At 57.1% G+C, this 16,600-nt stretch overlaps 2 protein-coding genes across 4 annotated transcripts; one reads left to right on the top strand and one right to left on the bottom strand.

The window, feature by feature from the left end:
* Positions 1-133: 133 nt before the first annotated feature.
* Positions 134-6,712, top strand: TSPAN6 (tetraspanin 6). 3 transcript variants are annotated; one of them, XM_033072668.2, is made up of 9 exons: positions 134-224; positions 1,461-1,563; positions 1,663-1,851; positions 2,235-2,309; positions 2,848-2,946; positions 3,137-3,292; positions 3,949-4,032; positions 5,694-5,793; positions 6,033-6,712. In XM_033072668.2, the coding sequence occupies exons 2-8, from the start codon at positions 1,477-1,479 to the stop codon at positions 5,760-5,762; spliced, it is 759 nt and encodes a 252-aa protein (XP_032928559.1). In that variant the 5' UTR covers positions 134-224; positions 1,461-1,476; the 3' UTR covers positions 5,763-5,793; positions 6,033-6,712. The 3 variants fall into 3 exon arrangements, with proteins under 3 accessions (XP_032928559.1, XP_032928558.1, XP_032928560.1); XM_033072667.1 differs by lacking the exon at positions 134-224 and having other exon boundaries at positions 1,431-1,563; XM_033072669.1 differs by lacking the exons at positions 134-224; positions 2,235-2,309 and having other exon boundaries at positions 1,431-1,563.
* Positions 6,713-8,239: 1,527 nt separating this feature from the next.
* TNMD (tenomodulin) lies at positions 8,240-16,395 on the bottom strand. Its single transcript, XM_033072610.1, is given in 9 exon segments — positions 8,240-8,617; positions 8,793-8,968; positions 10,172-10,214; positions 10,216-10,271; positions 10,274-10,325; positions 12,063-12,164; positions 12,939-13,079; positions 15,846-15,980; positions 16,105-16,395. Coding segments are annotated over 9 exon segments (1,206 nt in total). The 3' UTR covers positions 8,240-8,407.
* Between the last annotated feature and the right edge of the window lie 205 nt (positions 16,396-16,600).

The raw sequence follows: 16,600 nt of genomic DNA, 5'->3' as shown, positions 1-16,600 counted from the left end.
AGCGCTGCCGAGGCGAGCGCTTGCAGCTGGGCTCTGTTCCTGCCCGAGCTCGGCCCCCGGCACGCAGAGGTACCGCAGCGCCTCTGTCGGGACCCCGCAGTGCCTCTGTCGGGACCCCGCAGCCCACGGAGCTGGGGTCGGGCTGGAGGCAGGACAGGAGCTGGGACCGCCGGGGATTTGGGCTCTGGAGCAAGGAAAAGCGAGGGGGAGCCTGGCACGGACAGGTAGGAGCACTCGCGGGGGGCGTGCGGAGGGGAGGACGTGCTGCTGTCTCAATGGACTAATTATGTGGCGGCCAGGCTAATTAATAACACGCTGTCCTGGGCAGGACTGGGCAGCCGGGGGGCCCCGTGCGGGGCTGCTGCTGCAGATTGCGGGGATCCCGCAGCCCCCCGGCCCGGGGACACCCCCGGAGGGCTCGCCCCACGGAGGGCAGGACGCGCCGTTGGCGTGGTGGCAGTGCCAGGTGCTGGGGCGAGGGGTGGCTCTCCCGCTGGACACCTGGACACGCCATGGCTGGGGCAGGAGAGCAGGGACTGGCTGGCACCGGGCAGGAGGTGGCACGGGACAGGAGGTGTGACAGGACGGGGGGTGTGACAAGACGGGGGTTAACAGCGGACAAAGGGTGTAACAGGACGGGGGGTGTGACAGCGGGCAGGGGGTGTGACAAAGACAGGGGGCGTCGCAGGACAGGGATGACCCCGGACAGGGTGTGACAGAGGAGTAGGGTATGTCCGAGGACAGGAGGTGGCACAGGGGGTGTCCCAGGACAGGGGTGACACAGGACAGGGAGTGTCACAGAATAGGGGGTGTTCCAGGACAGGGGGTGTCACAGGGCAAGGGGTGTCACAGAATAGGGGGTGGCACAGAACAGGGAGTGGTACGCGGGGTGGCACAGAACAGGGGATGTCCCAGCACAGGGGGTGGCACAGGGGGTGTCCCAGGACAGGGGGTGGCACGGGAAGTGTCACAGAACAGGGGGTGTCCCAGGACAGGGGGTGGCAACGGGGGGTGTCCCAGGACAGGGGATGTCCCAGAACAGGGGGTATCCCAGGGGGTGTCCCAGGACAGGGGGTGTCCCAGGACAGGGGGTGGCATGGGAAGTGTCACAGAACAGGGGGTGTCCCAGGACAGGGGGTGGCACAGGGAGTGTCACAGAATAGGGGGTGTCCCAGGACAGGGGGTGTCCCAGGGAGTGTCACAGAACAGGGGGTGACAGCGCACAGCGGTGGCGCGGGCGCCCTCTGCGGGACGCGAGGGGAAGCGCACCGCCCCTGCCGGGGCGCTCGGCCATTTCCGTGAGCGCTCGGGCACCTCCGGCGGGGGCGGGACCAGCCGCGCTCGGGGCGTGTCCGGGGCGTGTCCCCGAGGCCCCGCCCGCCCCGGTCCCGCCCCGGTCCCGCCCCGGTCCCGCCCCAGCCCCGCCCCGGTCCCGCCCCGGTCCCGTCCCGGCCCCGCAGTCGCCCCGTGTCGGCCATGGCGTCCCCGTCGCGGCGGCTGCAGACGAAGCCGGTGATCACCTGCCTCAAGAGCGTCCTGCTCACCTACACCTTCGTCTTCTGGGTGAGCGCCCGCCCTTCCCTTCCCTCCGCCGCAAGTCGCGGCTGCGCCGCCCTGTCGCGATAGTCGCGAGCCACTGCGGCTTTTCCCTCTCCCCACCAGGTGTCGGGCATTGTGCTGCTGGCCGTGGGCATCTGGGGCAGGGTGAGCCTGGCCGTCTACTTCTCGCTGTTGGACGAGAAAGCCACCAATGTGCCCTTCGTCCTGGTGGGCGCTGGCACCGTCGTTGTCCTCCTGGGCACCTTCGGCTGCTTCGCCACCTGCCGCGGTAGCACCTGGATGCTCAAGTTGGTGGGTGGCCCGGGACAGGGCGGGATGGAGCCCCATCCTCTCCTGATCCATCCCGACCCGTCCTGATCCATCCCGGAACATCCCATCCTATTCCTGCCTGGTTCCATCCCATCCCATCCCTACCCTACCCCATCCCCTCCTGTCCCATCCCCTCCTGTCCTACCCCATCCTGTCCTACCCCATTCATTCCTGCCCCATCCTCTCCTCCTGCCCATCCTCTCCTCCTGCCCCATCCTCTCCTCCTGCCCCATCCTCTCCTCCTGTCCCATCCCCTCCTGTCCTACCCCATCCTGTCCCATCCTCTCCTGTCCCATCCCCTCCTGTCCCGTCCCATCCCACCCCATCCACCCCCTCCCATCCCATCCCATCCTTTCTGCCCGCAGTATGCCATGCTCCTGTCCCTCATCTTCCTCATCGTCCTGGTGGCTGCCATCGTGGGGTTCGTCTTCAGGCACGAGGTGAGTCTGGGTGGCCCCTGTGCTGCAGAGTGACTTTGGTGCTGCTTTTACCCCAGTGCAGTTGCAGATGTCACTGGGGGGACGGAGGTGGTGCTTGGTTTAGCAAAAAACAGGGTTAAACCAGCTCAAGGAGCAGCTTGGTCCCTGTAAGGAGCCAGAAGGACGAGCCTGGGTGCAGGGTCAGTCCAGCACAGCACGTTATCCCTCCACCAGAACAGGCAGAGTAGCCCTGGACTGTAATTTCTGACTTTGGTCTATCTTCTGCAATAATTTCAGCAATTAAAGCTCCTCGGAGGGTTCCTGTGCCTGCTTGGGAGGGAGCTGGCACGGTGCATGTCCTTGTTATTACAGGCAGCATCCCTGCTGCCACAGTGCATCCAGCCTGCCCTTTAATACTGCCTCTAATTGCCTGCTGGCTGGGAAATGTCTGCTGGCCATGGCCAGAGTCATTCCTGCCATCACCCAGCGGTGACTAACGCAGGACAGGGTCCTGCAGGGCAGGAGGGGACAGCAGCACTCTCAGACCTCTCCCTTACAGATCAAGACAAACTTTGAGAGTAACCTGAACCAGGCTTTGAAGGACTACAACGTGACTGCAGATCGGCACAGCGAGGCCGTGGACACCATCCAGAGAACGGTGAGAGCCCAGGCTGGCCCTGGCTGCCGGCAGGTGGGAATGCTGCCCTCGGGCCAGGTGTCCCCATGTGGCATCAGCATTCCTGTCACAGCCTGTGCAGTTTGGCTGGGATGGTGAGGGTGGATAAGCCATGAAGGGGTAGGGTCAGTTCCCTGCTTGACCAGGCTCCCCACATGTGCTTCCCCTCCAGCTGCACTGCTGTGGGGTGCAGAACTATTCTGACTGGGAGAGGACTGAGTACTTCAGCCAGAGGGGCATCCCCCGGAGCTGCTGCAAGAACCAGAACGACTGCTCAGAGGAGGATCTCAAAGACCCGAACAAGGCCAAGCTGAAAGTGTTTGTGGATGTAAGTTCAGCTCAGAAAAATCTGCCTGCCAGTCCCGGGGGTGGGAAGGGCAGGGATGGGTGTGTGGAGAGGGCTGGTCTGTCCCTGGCAGGCTTGGAAGGAGCTGCCCTATTGATGCAGATGTTCAGTGGCTCAGGGACTGCCCTGCAGTGGGTGAGGGCATGGAGGCCTCCCTTCTTCCTGAGGTTTTTCCCACTCCTTCCTTCAAGATCAGGGAGCAGCCAGACCCAGGCATTGGGCTTTGGGGATGTGTGTTTGGAAGAACAGGTGAGTAAGGAGGTGGTTTCCCAGTGCAGTTTGTTTCAGCAGTGCTGGCAGCTCCCTTGGGTGCAAAGTCCTGAGCCGGTGGTGAGGGCGTGTGAGCTCATCCACAGGGATGGTGGAATGATGCAAGTTCCTCTATGAGTCACCTGGCTCAGGCTGGGAGCAGCCCGAGGGCAGTGCTGCCCTTGATAAGGGCTGGGAGGCTGCTGGGGGCATTCCTGATGGGGAAATGAGTTTGCTGGGGTCTGGCAGGAGGGCTGCAGCCACGACCCCCCTGCTGCCTGCACAGGAGCATCTTCCTCTGGAGCTGCCCGTGCTTTGGGGAGCAGCTGGTTTGTACTCCTGGGGGTGGAAAGCACTGGATCCACCTTCCTTGCTTTGCCTCCTCGCAGGGTTGTTTTTTCCTGGTAACGTCAACAATGGAGTCCAAGATGAGCGTTGTGGCCGGGATCTCCTTTGGCATCGCGTGTTTCCAGGTAAAGCTCCCCTGTCTGCCTCGGGAGGGGTGCACAGTGAAGCTAGCAGTCTCCAGAGGAGTTTAATTTCAGTGCAGAGTTTGGTGTGTACAAAAGGCACGGTTGGTTTCAGTCAGGGAGGAGCAGCTACTCTGGATTCCCCTGGATTTAATCTGACTGCTGTGCAGGCCCCAGTCTCTTACACCCGGGGCTGAAGCCCCAGCTCTATTTCCTTGAGCCCAGCTTTATTTGGCACTGAAACAACAGACTGCAAGACAAAACAAACGGAGATGGACAAACTCCCTGCACCGGCTGCTGGCAGGGATCAAATTCACGTCCTTCCTTTTCCTACCAGGAAGGTGTTTGGCATCACTGTGTGTGCTGTGAGTGCCTGTGAGCACCCCTTGTGCTGGTGGCTGGCCACCCTGCCCTGCCTGGTGTCCTCTCCCTGCTGCTCCCCAGTGTCTCCTTCACTTGATTGTGCAGGGCACTTCCTGCAGCAGCAGCAGCAGCAGCAGCAGCAGCAGCAGCAGTGTGCTCACCAGCCCAGCTCCAGCAGTTTATCCTGGCAGGAAATGGGAGGCCCCTGCCCCCAGCTCGGCCCCGCCGGGCGCTGATGCCACGCTGGGCTTTCCCGAGGTGCCCAGGGCTTTGCCATGCCCTGCAGGATGTGCAGCTGGCCCTCCTGTGTGCTCTGGAGCCTTGCTGGGCTCTTGGTGCTGAGCAGCCAGCCTTCACTTTGGAGGGGCTCTAATTCTGCCTCCCCTTGACCCAGAGCTGAGTGCCAAGGTGCTGCAGGGTGGGGAGCAGCAAGCTGCCAAGATTCTCAGCTGTAATGACCTTGTCACCGTGTGTTTTCCATAATGGATGGACAGAACTGGGGGAGAGGTGGGAGCCAGCAGCCCCTGGCTGCAGCTCGTGCTGCTGAGTGCTTCAGGAGAGCCTGAGAGGCAGAGCTGCTCTGCTGTGCCTACTGCTCACCCCATCCCCTCCTCAGCTGGGCTGGGCTCGCTGAGATGTGGCTGGTACACGAGTGGTGAGCTGCACACACACTCCCAGCTGCAGCATTATCTCAGCTGATGGCAGGCTTGGGAATTGTAACCAGTTCTCTGAGCTCTTATTGCTCTTCAGCAAGCTTGGCTGGGTCATGCATCTGGCAGAGACTCGTTGTGCTGATGTGCCTCTAACTTTGCTTGTGGAGGTCAGAGTCACACAGGATCCGGGCCTGGAGTCTGCCCAGGTGCTGGGAGGCTGTGCTGTGATAACAGCACGCTGTGATAACAGCACCCTTCTGGTGAGAGAGCAGCAGCCTTGCTTCCCCACTGTCCTTGCAGCAGGGAGAGGGGCTGCCGTTCTCTGGTGGCTGTGTAATTGGCTGTGACACTGCTGGTGTCTGTGTCATCTCTGCAATTGCCATAAAGCAGTAGATGCTCCATGAAGCACCATGTAACGGGGTGGGACCTGGAGCATCTCTTGTGAGGAGCTGGTTTGGTTGGTGCCTGCCAGGATCCTGTGCTTCAGCCACTTTCTGTGATTCTGAGGCAGGGTGCAGCAGCCCTTGTTGTGGCTTGTAAACCCCACTGTCCATCCTTGGATTTCATAAAACCCTGGATCAATTTGTCAGATTTTCTCCTGAAAACACTTCTCCCTGTGACATGGGGGTTGTTCTTTCTCTTTTTCAGCTGATTGGCATCGTTCTGTCCTGCTGCCTGTCCCGGTACATCACCAACAACCAGTATGAGATGGTGTAGCTGGCCCCCAGCACTCTGTGCCTGTGGCTGGGTATGTCTGCAGGCTTGGTGGGCTGCCCTGCACTCCTGGCTGCTGCTGCTCCCCCTGGGGTGGGGCTACCACGGGTGGGGGTTTAGGATTGGGGGGCACCTGCAAGACCGTGTCTGCTGTGTGATTTCACCCTCTGTCATTTCACCCTCTGTCATTTCACCCTGTGCCATTTCACCCTGTGTCATTTCACCCTCTATCAATCCACCCTGTCTGCTAACACTCTGCTGTGTGCATTGCAGGGAATGGCTGGGGATGATGCCTCCACCTCCAGTTTTCCTCTGAATGCCACCTCATGAAATCTTGCTTTGACCTGACCGATCTTCTTCTCAACTAGCTCGTAGAAAGGAGTGCAGCAGCTGTCCTGGTGCACTCAGGGATTGTCCTGACACTACTCTGCTGTGCCACCACCTGGGATAATTGGGATGGTTGGTGTGGCTGTGGTGGATGCAGCCCCCAGCTCTTGCCCCAGGTGCCACACTGCTGAACTGCCTGTGCCTGGTGGCTCCCGGGTGTCCCAGTGCTCCTCTTCAGTGCCTCCACTGGGAAAGAGATGCTCCCCTTCCCTCTGGCAGCTTTGGCCATCCCCTCACAGTTGTTCTTGAGACAGGGCTGTTAAAACAGTCCTGCCTGCCTGAAGCCTTGGCTCAGCAAGGTTGTTGCCAAGCTGTCTCATCCCTCCCCTGGGGTTTATATACTTTTTTATAGTTGTACTTGTGTAAGTACAGGCTGTAGTGGTTCTCTGTAAGCTGTAGCAAGGTTTGGTGGTGTAGCTCCTGGTGCCTTTACCTTGGTAGGTGTCCTTGCACCGATTCAGCTGTGACTTGATTGTCAGTATTATATGCTGCTTCAACTCATTTTATGTATTGAGTAGAATTCTTTTTGTCCTGAGACACAATAAATATTAAGATATTTTACTCTACAAAGCCTCCTTGACTTTTCTTTTCGTGTCCTGGAAATTCCTCTGCTTGGAGAGCAGCAATTCCCCCCAGGGCTGATCTGCTCACTCTGGGCCAGGCAGGAACCTCTGCCCATTGCAGTTTGCATTCCTCCAACGTGCACTGGTGCACTTCTGCTTGTAAGTAACTTCTGTAATTGAATTTTCTTCATACCAGCCGTTGTGTAACAGTGCTGGAGCAGAGGGCCTGGAGCACCCCAGCCCAGGAGCTCGGTGGGTGAGTTCAGCCCAGTGTGAACATGTGCATCCTCAGCCTGCTGGCCACTGGCTTGGAGCAAAGGGCAGAGCTCTGTGCCTGTGTCATGGATGGAGCTCTGTGCCTGAGTTCTGGATGGAGCTCTGTGCCTGACTCATGGATGGAGCTCTGTGCCTGAGGTATGGATGGAGCTCTGTGGATGGAGCTCTGTGCCTGTCTCATGGATGGAGCTCTGTGCCTGACTCATGGATGGAGCTCTGTGCCTGTGTCATGGATGGAGCTCTGTGCCTGAGGTATGGATGGAGCTCTGTGCCTGTGTCATGGATGGAGCTCTGTGCCTGACTCATGGATGGAGCTCTGTGCCTGTGTCATGGATGGAGCTCTGTGCCTGTGTCATGGATGGAGCTCTGTGCCTGTCTCATGGATGGAACTGTACCTGAGTTCTGGATGGAGCTCTGTGCCTGTCTCATGGATGCAGCTCCGTGCTGAGTTATGGATGCTGCTGACGAGGCAGCCACGCAATTAGATCACCTCGCAGACCCATTAAGCATCAGACTCAGACTAAACGACTTTCCATTCTCTTTGCAATCGCTCATACAAGACATTTATTGCTTGCCTCTTGCTGCTTGGTGTGGCCACCACACTCTGGAGCCCCGCAGGGGGCAGGTGTCACACCCGGAGGGTGCCAGGACCCGCAGGTGTGTGGGGTCACACTGGGAACTGCCAGGACCCACAGGTGTGCAGGGTCACACCGGGAGCTGCCAGGACCCGCAGGTGTGCAGGGTCACACCAGGAGCTGCGAAGACCCGCAGGTCACACCAGGAGCTGCCAGGACCTGCAGGTGTCACACCCGGAGGTGCCAGGACCCGCAGGTGTGTGGGGTCACACTGGGAACTGCCGGGACCCGCAGGTGTCACACTGGGAGCTGCCAGGACCTGCAGGTGTGTGGGGTCACACTGGGAGCTGCCAGGACCTGCAGGTGTGTGGGGTTACACTGGGAGCTGCCAGGACCCGCAGGTGTGTGGGGGTCACACTGGGAGCTGCCAGGACCTGCAGGTATGCAGAGCTCACACTAGGAGCTACCAGGACCCGCAGGTGTGTGGGGTTACACTGGGAGCTGGCAGGACCTGCAGGTGTGCGGGGTCACACCAGGAGCTGCCAGGACCCGCAGGTCACACCAGGAGCTGCCAGGACCCGCAGGTGTGTGAGGGTCACAGCAGGAGCTGCCAGGACCCGCAGGTGTCATACTGGGAGCTGCCAGGACCCGCAGGTGTGTGGGGGTCACACCAGGAGCTGCGAAGACCCGCAGGTGTCACACCGGGAGCTGCCAGGACCTGCAGCTGTGGGGCTCCCTGCGCATCCCCCAGCAGTGCCAGCTGTGCCAGCACACACCTGCAGGGTGGCAGTGGGACAGGTGGCAGTGGGACAGGTGGCAGTGGGGCTGGTGGCAGCGGGGCAGGGCCCTACACCCTGCCCAGCATCCGCGCGATCCACCAGTTGCAGGGCATGATGATGCGGCAGATGACCCTGCCGCCCTGGTAGCAGTAGGGGTAGGGGTGGTAGCCCAGCAGGGGCTCGCAGACGCGCTGGCAGTAGCGGTTGGCACGGCGGCACTGGGCACAGCAGTAACCTCGCTCATCCCACAGAGGGTGGAACTCCAGCCCGTTCTCCGACTGCCGGGAGAAGAGGCAGAGCAGTGAGGGGTGTGCGGCTGAGGCACCCCAGGAGAGGAGCAGTGAGCAGGGATGCACCCCAAGGCATGCACAGGGCGTCCCAAGGAGCACACCCTGGGACACAGACAGCCCAGGATGTGGCCAGGGCACGGCAGGGTGGGATTCCCTCACTCACGTAGTCGTTGACAGGCAGGTCCTCCTCGGTGAGCTGCCGTGCCCGACGTTTGGGTCCCCCCTGCGTGTCCTTCTGCAGCTCCTGTTCACTCCCCCCGTCCAACCAGCCCTGGCTGTCCATCAGCAGCCCAGGGTCTGCTGCTTCTTCTGCTCCTTCAAGGTTGGCCAGCTCAGGAGCTGCAGGAAGAGTCCAAATGTTGCTGTCAATAACCACGGAACAGGGGGACAAATGCAGCAGCAAGAATGAATGTCCCCACCAGAATTTGGTGCCCAGGCAGAGGAAAAGCCCCCTGCAAACCAGTGCTCCATTGCCTCCTGCTCTCAGCCAGCCAGGCTGTGGGATATCATGGCCCATTCCATTCCATTCCATTCCATTCCATTCCATTCCATTCCATTCCATTCCATTCCATTCCATTCCATTCCATTCCCATGGCTGGGTGGTGTTGGCATCTCCTGCGTGGGGCTGTGGGTGTCTACAAGCACAATCTCATGAGTTTCTGCTGCTGGGGAGTGGATTTGTAGAGCCCCATCAAAGCAACGACATTTGGGGCAGACCGTGCCCAGCTACACCCCTCCTAGCTCAGGAAAGAGCCACAGCAGCAATCATTTCCTTGGCTAGGAAAGGTGCCAGACAGCCTTGGGATGCTGCTGTCCTGGCAAAGGCTTTGGTGACCCAGCTGGACTCAGTGGCCCAGGACGCTGCTGCAGGTGGGGTCTAACAGCAGGGACAAGGGAGCAGGAAGGGGACAGCACTCAAGGACAGCTCTGCACCAGGGAGCTCTGCCCCCCAGACCACCGAGGAGCTGGCCTGTACCTGTGAGCCATGTGCCTCTGTGGCTGCAGAGCAGAGGGAGTTTTCTCAGCAGGGAGTTTTAAACTGGCTCATTCGGCTGCAAGTGGGTTAGAGAGAGCAGGCAATTACAGCAGCACATCTCAGAGGCCACAACCTCTGCGAGGGCTGTGTAGTGAGCAGCTGGAGGTGGCAACCCCGCCGTGTGATTTAGATGCAGATGTCTGCTCACACTCTGATGTTCATGTGGTGACGAGAATTTAGGCGTCCCAGTTTCCAGCAGCGCTGCTTTCTTTGCAGGTACAAGGGATTATTTTTTTTCCCCCCTCGTTATGAGGAGGGTGGCCACTCTGCAAAGTGCAGGGCAGCGGGGAGCCGGCAGAAACAAGTGCTCTGCAGAGAGAAACATCAGCCCCTGCTATTGCACTGGTCATGATCTCCCGTGGTCGTGGGCACACAAACTCTGTGCTCATGTCTGGGGTGCACAGTGAGGCTGTGGGAGTGGGGTCCCACCATGGCAGGGGGGCACAGGTGTGTGACAGGGCTGTCCCCAGTGACAGAGCCCCGGGGGAGGAGGGGGCTCCTCGTACCTGCTATTGGCGTGGGGTGGATCCAGAAGATGGTCACGTTTTTTGCAGATGTCAAAAATTTTGGAGCTCTTCAGGAATTCCTTGTTCTGGATGGGCTTTTCCCAGGCACCCAGACCACAGACTGCTCAAAGTAGGTGGTGGTGATCTCTTGTCCCTGGAAGAAGAGCAAGACATTTCCCTGGTGTGGTGAGACACCCTGTTCCCACCATGGGCTGCTTCTCCTCCCTTTGGCTTCGAGGCACTCTCCCCTCCCAGAGAGCAGCTGGACTTCGCCTGCCTTGGCTCCTGGTGCTCGTGGGACCACACACAACACCCCAGAGCCCTCAGCACCCTGCTTCTCTCTCAGTTCATCATCCAAGACCCTTTTCCTGTGCAGTCCCCACTATCTGGAAGAGCCTTCTGGAGCCCCTCTAGTAATTTTAAAACACAAGATTAAAACACCTCTGCTCTGCTCTGCTCTGTTCTGCTCCTAGGACTTGATTCCTCTCTCCTTCTGCTTCTGATTTTTGATCGAACACTTTAATTTACTCCTCGCAGAAATTCTTTGCACGGCTGTATCCTGTAATTTATGCCACATGTCTGTGCCGTTGCATTAGTCCATGGTGTGTTTTGGCAGGCACTTAGGGAGGGAGATATATAAAGATTATTGGATGGGTCTGCGCTGAGCTCTCTGCCAAGGCAGCATTGTCTGGGTTGGTGGTGGTAGCCCATAGAGCAAGCTGGCAAAAAGCTTTTTTCTCTCAAGAAAGCATCTAGAGCCGTACATTTCTTTTATAGAGTTTTTCCTTACGGCTTTGGGAAGTCATAGGAAGGAGCCAACACAACCTGACTCAGTCTGGGTCATTTTTGGAGTCTCTGGTGGGAGCTGCAGCGTTGGGGAGGCGCTGCCTGCGGGACCTGGCAGCGTGCAGGCTGCGAGAAGACAGGACTAGAGCTTAAATCTACATTTATCTCCTGGGTTTTACATTTCAGCTCTCTACCCGGGGCAGTGTTCTGCTAAAGCCTGGGAAGTTATATCCCTTTTATGACGGTAGCTGAAAAGATCTATTAGCTTCTTAGGGCATAATCAAAGAATCGGTGTCTGGGAATTTGGGTCATGATTCAGGGAAATGTTTCTGCCCACGCTTCATTTCAAACACGTGTCCTGCCGCGTTTTATCTGCAGCAGCTGCCCCAGGGGGGACTCAATCTCTAACACCCGTCCTCCTGCAAATGGGGAGGGCAGCAAAGCTGTGCCACCACCAGGGCCTCGGGGATGGGGACAGGGGACATCACTGAGCTGTCACTCCAGGTCACACTGTCAGGGAGGGGTTAAATGATGAGCTCCACACTTTGTGGCATACGGCTCCTTGCAGCAGGGTGCAGTGGGCAGTGAAATGGGTGCAGGAAGCAATCAGGGGGATGAAGGTCTGTGCAGGACAAGGCAGTGGCCCCAGCCTGGTGCTTCCCACCTCTCAGGTCTGCACGCCCAGAGTTTCTCAATCTGCATGTCTTAAATGTGGGGGCTTTTTTGAATCACTTATTTCTGCCTCATTCTGTTTGAAAACACGAGACTCAAATCCTGGAGAAACAATTTGATTGACTTTTTGGTGCCTGCTAATCCTGAGCTGCCTTACGACCTTTTGACTACAACAGGATTATTGTTCTTGATCTCTGCTATTGTGCTGAGAGGCTTTTGTCTGTTGCTTTCTAATCCCCTCTCTTTCACTTGTTTTTATAAGCAATCCTCTGAAATAAGATCATTTTATGAAGCGATCACAGCTCATTATTTCTTTATTGCAGCATCTCTGGGAAGCTGGAGCAGATGGGAGGGCGGCAGGAACGGCAGCCCCTGTGCCAGGCAGAGGAGTGGATTCCACAGGGCACAGGGGAGCCCTGCTTCACTCACCTACCTCAAGCTCAGGGATCTTGGCCTCTGTCGTCTCAGGCAGGACTTTAGTCTGAGTTTTGATGAAACATTTTTGAAGCCCCACAAAGAAGATGCCGGTTATTCCCTGCAGGATCAAAGCAAACACCCAAAAAGCAGTCAGGGCAAAGAGTAGGATGAATAACCCATTGCAGGCAGGGTGCAGCTGGAGGAGGAGGGTTTAGTCGTATTTTTCCTGTTGCTATTTTTGTACCAGTTCCGTTCAGCACTGGTGCTAAGGTGCACTAACAGGTTCTCACAAGGGATATTGCATTTTATGGCTTGGGAGAACTGGGCTTTTTACAAATATTTAAGGCAGGTAGTAATAAAATTTACTCCGCTCCTCTTCTCCTTATAACCATCATGAGCTCTCATTATCATAAATAAAAATATGCAGAATAGCATCTGACCGTTATGGTTAATGAACATTCAGCCCCCAGTTCCTGCTAAGCTATTAGCTCAAAATTTTGCCATATGTCACTGCACAGGGTATTTCCTACAAATTTTAATTAGGTTTCATGGAGAGCCTTCCACAGTGTCACGAGGTTTTAATGCTCTGCAGACAGACAAATGCACTGGGCTCAGATAGACTGATGATCATTGCGTTCCTTTGCAAGGGTAAATCCAATAATTAGCTCTCGCTTCTAGGATGGATTTCACTGGAACTGAACCACTCCACTATTAAATACAGGTGGAAGCTGACGTAGATAACACATCTGCTTTCCTTTGAGAGCATCCCCAGCGTGTCTGGGTCTTGCTCTCCCTGATGCAGGATTAACTACAGTGACTTCACAGCGTCCTGCAGGATCCCCCCAGCCTTGCTGCAGGGCTGCAGGGTCTCAGGACAAGCTGCCACACTCACGTTTTTGAAGTCATGGATCTCCAGGATCTCCTCGCTGCCGTTCCCGCTGCTGAAGGTCTCTGTCCTGGCCAGAGGGTCGATCTCCATCACAATCTTCTTCTTCTCACCATTGCTGAAGAACGTGTGTTCCATGTCATAAACCTGGGAGGCCAAAGTCACACAGGGTCAGCTCAGCCCCCCTCTGGCTCCACAGGCTGGTGCTGGAGGTGTGACCATCACTGCCTCCCCACAGCCCAGCTCTGAGCCACAGCAATCACCAGGACAGCACGAGGAGGGGCAGCTCCCAGACAGGACTGAATTTCCTGAATCCACAGGTTCCATTCTCCTTTCTCCCTGCTTGCTTGTTCCACATTTCATCCCTGGTTTGTTTGCTCCATCACCGTGTCCCCAGCTCACCTGCTCCACCGTGTCCTCCCCAGCTTACCCTCTCCATCTCTGTGCCTTCTGTTTACCCTGAAAGGCAGAGGTGAGAGCCTCTCTCTGCCTGGAGGAGATCAGGATTGCTGAGGATCAAAGACCTCCTCGAGGGCTGCTGCAGAGCTTTCCAGCAGCACTCATCCCGGGGGGAGCAGCCTGTGCCAGCTCTCTGGGGTGCCTGACCCTTGCAGGATCAGTGTTTGATGCTGCTGGTGTGGTGAGAGCTGGCACCCTGGGCAGCCTCGTTTTCCCAAATGGAACAGTGCTGTGTGGAACAGAAGGGCTTGTGCAAATCCCCTCAAACCCCACGGGGCAGGGAGCAGAGGTGGAGGCACGGGGATGGGAGAGCCCTGCACAGGTGGCCATGGAACCAGGGCAGGAGCAATGCCATCAGGGCCAGCCCAAACCCCCTCCACAGTCCCCTGGCTCCTGCACATCCCTCCCTTGGCGGTTCAAAGCCTCCTAGCAAGTGTTCCCAGCCCTGTTTGGCACCCACCTGGGTGCAGGAGCTGTGCAGATGGGAGCTGATCCACCCCTGCTTGAAGGTTAGAGGAGAGATGTGTGCCTTGGCAACCACGGACATCTCCTGCTGCTCTGCAGAAAGACTTTCTCAAGATAGATAGCTCCCAAGGGATTTTATGATATGGTAAAACAGTCTGAAGCCTAAATGGGTGGAAGGCCACTGGTTTTGACTGACAAAATGCACACAGTGCCATAAATCATTTCAAGGAGGGCAGGATCCCGGGTGGCACCTTACCTTCAAGTGCCTCTCCATTTACAAAGAATTACTTTGGCCAGCACAGCAGCCAGCTAACCCACTTGGGCTTTGCCAGCTCTGTGCTGCTCAGACAGCTCTGAGATGTTTTATAGGCTGGAAATGACACTTGCTGGTGAATGGCTGAAATATGTCCCTGTGCAGGGCTGGGATGAAGCCCTCGTTAGCTGAATCATCAGCTGTGCTGGCCGGCTGTGCAGAGGGCAGAGCTGTGTCCAAGGCCACCCCTCAGGGCAACAACTCTTCTTTCAAACTTTGTTCCACTCCCCAGCTACATGAAGGAAGCTTGAAGGGTTTCATGCTCTTTAAAGAGTTTAATTCCCCTTGGCTGATATTTTTGAGCATTATGAAATTCCCATCCCCACTCACCTGCTTTGTCCTGAGCACTCCTGGGCCAGCTGGAGAAGCCCCAGGGACAGGGCAGTGCTGGGCTCTGGGAGTGCCTGTGTGCAGCTGCACTGCAGGAACTGCTCTGCTCTCTCCCACCTGCCCTGCCCATCAGGTGCTGGGGAGTGCTGGATGGACTCCATCCTGCACCAGTGCCACCAGTGAGGACAGCCAGCAGTTCTGGGTGTCCTTTCTGAGGTTGTGGCATTGTCTCTGCACTGCCTGCCTGGACAAAAACCGCCCCTCCAGGGGTTAACAGCCTCTTCCCTCATGGCTGGCATGACCCCTGTTTTTCTAGGAACAGTAGAGACTTTATAATCATCTTGGCAGGATTCTGGAGGAACATATGGCTTTTATTGTTTTTTCTTTTTTTTTTTTTTTTTCCAGGGGTATTTATTTCTGTTTGCTGATAAGAAGATAAAGTTTCCAGCAAGCAGGGTGCTTCCTCTGCCCTGCAGGAGGGCAGCCTGGAGCAGCTCCAGGTCAGGACAGGGAGGAGATTGGAGATGCCAGCGTGGGAAAGAGGCTGCCTTGGCTGTGCACAGGAATTCTGGAGATGTCCTTAAGAGCCAGCAAAACCCACTGGTGATGGGGTGCAGTGCCTGCTCCTGGATGAGCATGCAAACTCAAAGGAAAGGAGGATGAGGGCACCAGGCAGGCTGCTGGATTCAAGGGTTAAACGATTTTCTTGGGGTGTGGGATGAAAAAGCGTTTTGGCAGCCCTGCCAGGATGCTGGGCAGGGATGGCTGGAGCTGCAGAGCCCTGCTGCCGCCCCGACACGCTCGGCACTGACAGCAGTGTCCGCCTGCACCGAACAAAGGAGCCCAATCCAGTTAGCAGGAGCTCCTCCAGAAGCTAATCCGTCTCACCGTCCCTCACATTGCAGACACATTAAAGTAAGAAATATAATCCATGACCAATCAATCACCGCTGCGTCCTGGCTTTCTCCCCTCTTTATGCGGTGGCATAATGACTTTTCCACCGGTTTCTGGCAAGATAATTGAAATGAAATGGAAAATATTTTCTTACTTGTCATAAAATTTGCTGCCGGTGAAATAAGAGGGAGTTTAACTCTTCGTGGCGTAGCTCCCATCCCCTGTAATTGTCAACTGGGGAAAGAACGTGGTGACAGGGAAAAAACCCAGACTGTACAAAGTAAAAGCTGGTTATGAATAATACAAAGATTTTTAAAAGTCCCGTGAATACCTGTGGTCTGAGAAAATGCATTTTGTGAAGTTGCTTGGGTTTTGGAGAGTTGTTAAAAGTTTCAGAGAGTGAAGGGGAGGGGGACAGCCCTGAAATGCTGGATCAAAGAGTTTTTACTTACTTTTCTGGGTGCTGGATTCCAAAGGTACTTGACACCAAAAAACACCAGAATAAGAGAGAGGAGCAGCAGGCTGAGGAGCAGTCCACAGAGCTGGTACCTGGGGCAGCTCCTCTTCCTCGGCTTGGTTGCTTCTGCCTGTTCAACGACACAGCAGCGGTGGGCAGGTGTGCTCAGGGCTCCCAGGAGGAGGAGGACACGCACCTGTCACACCCTCCTGGCACTGCAGGGATGAGGGGGGCAAGGCAAGCCATGAACTTACGTGCAGAAAGCGGCAATCGTCCGGGCTGTGCCGAGCCGTCCCTCCCATGGTCTCCTCCGTGTGCGAGGAGCCAGCCCGCTCCGAGGTGGAGTTACTGAGCCTCTGCCTGCTCATGGGCTGGGGAGGCTGGGCCACCCCATGGAGGGCAGCCAGCTTTCCCACTGTGTGCTGGCCCACGCTGCTGGAAACCTGCCCACGGTGGACACCGGAGCCCCACGGTGCCGTGGCTGTCACACACGGCCAGGCCTCGTTCTTGTTTGGGCTCTGCTTCTGCCCTGCTCTCCTGCCCATGGGACAATGGCTGGAAGTGCCCAGAGTGCTGCTCCCTGTGACTTTGGGGACAGGGATGCTGCTGCACCGTTCATGTGTGTGGGAACAGCTCAGGAGCTGGCAGTGGGGTCCCTGCATGGCAGGGGACATGGGCATGGCAGGGGGACATGGGCATGGCAGGGGACATGGGAATGGCAGGGGGACATGGGAATGGCAGGGGACACGG

This window comes from Catharus ustulatus, chromosome 14, assembly GCF_009819885.2.
Source record: "Catharus ustulatus isolate bCatUst1 chromosome 14, bCatUst1.pri.v2, whole genome shotgun sequence".
NCBI lineage: Eukaryota > Metazoa > Chordata > Aves > Passeriformes > Turdidae > Catharus > Catharus ustulatus.
Note: the sequence above shows the minus strand (reverse complement) of the source record. Positions and strands in the feature narration are given on the sequence as shown.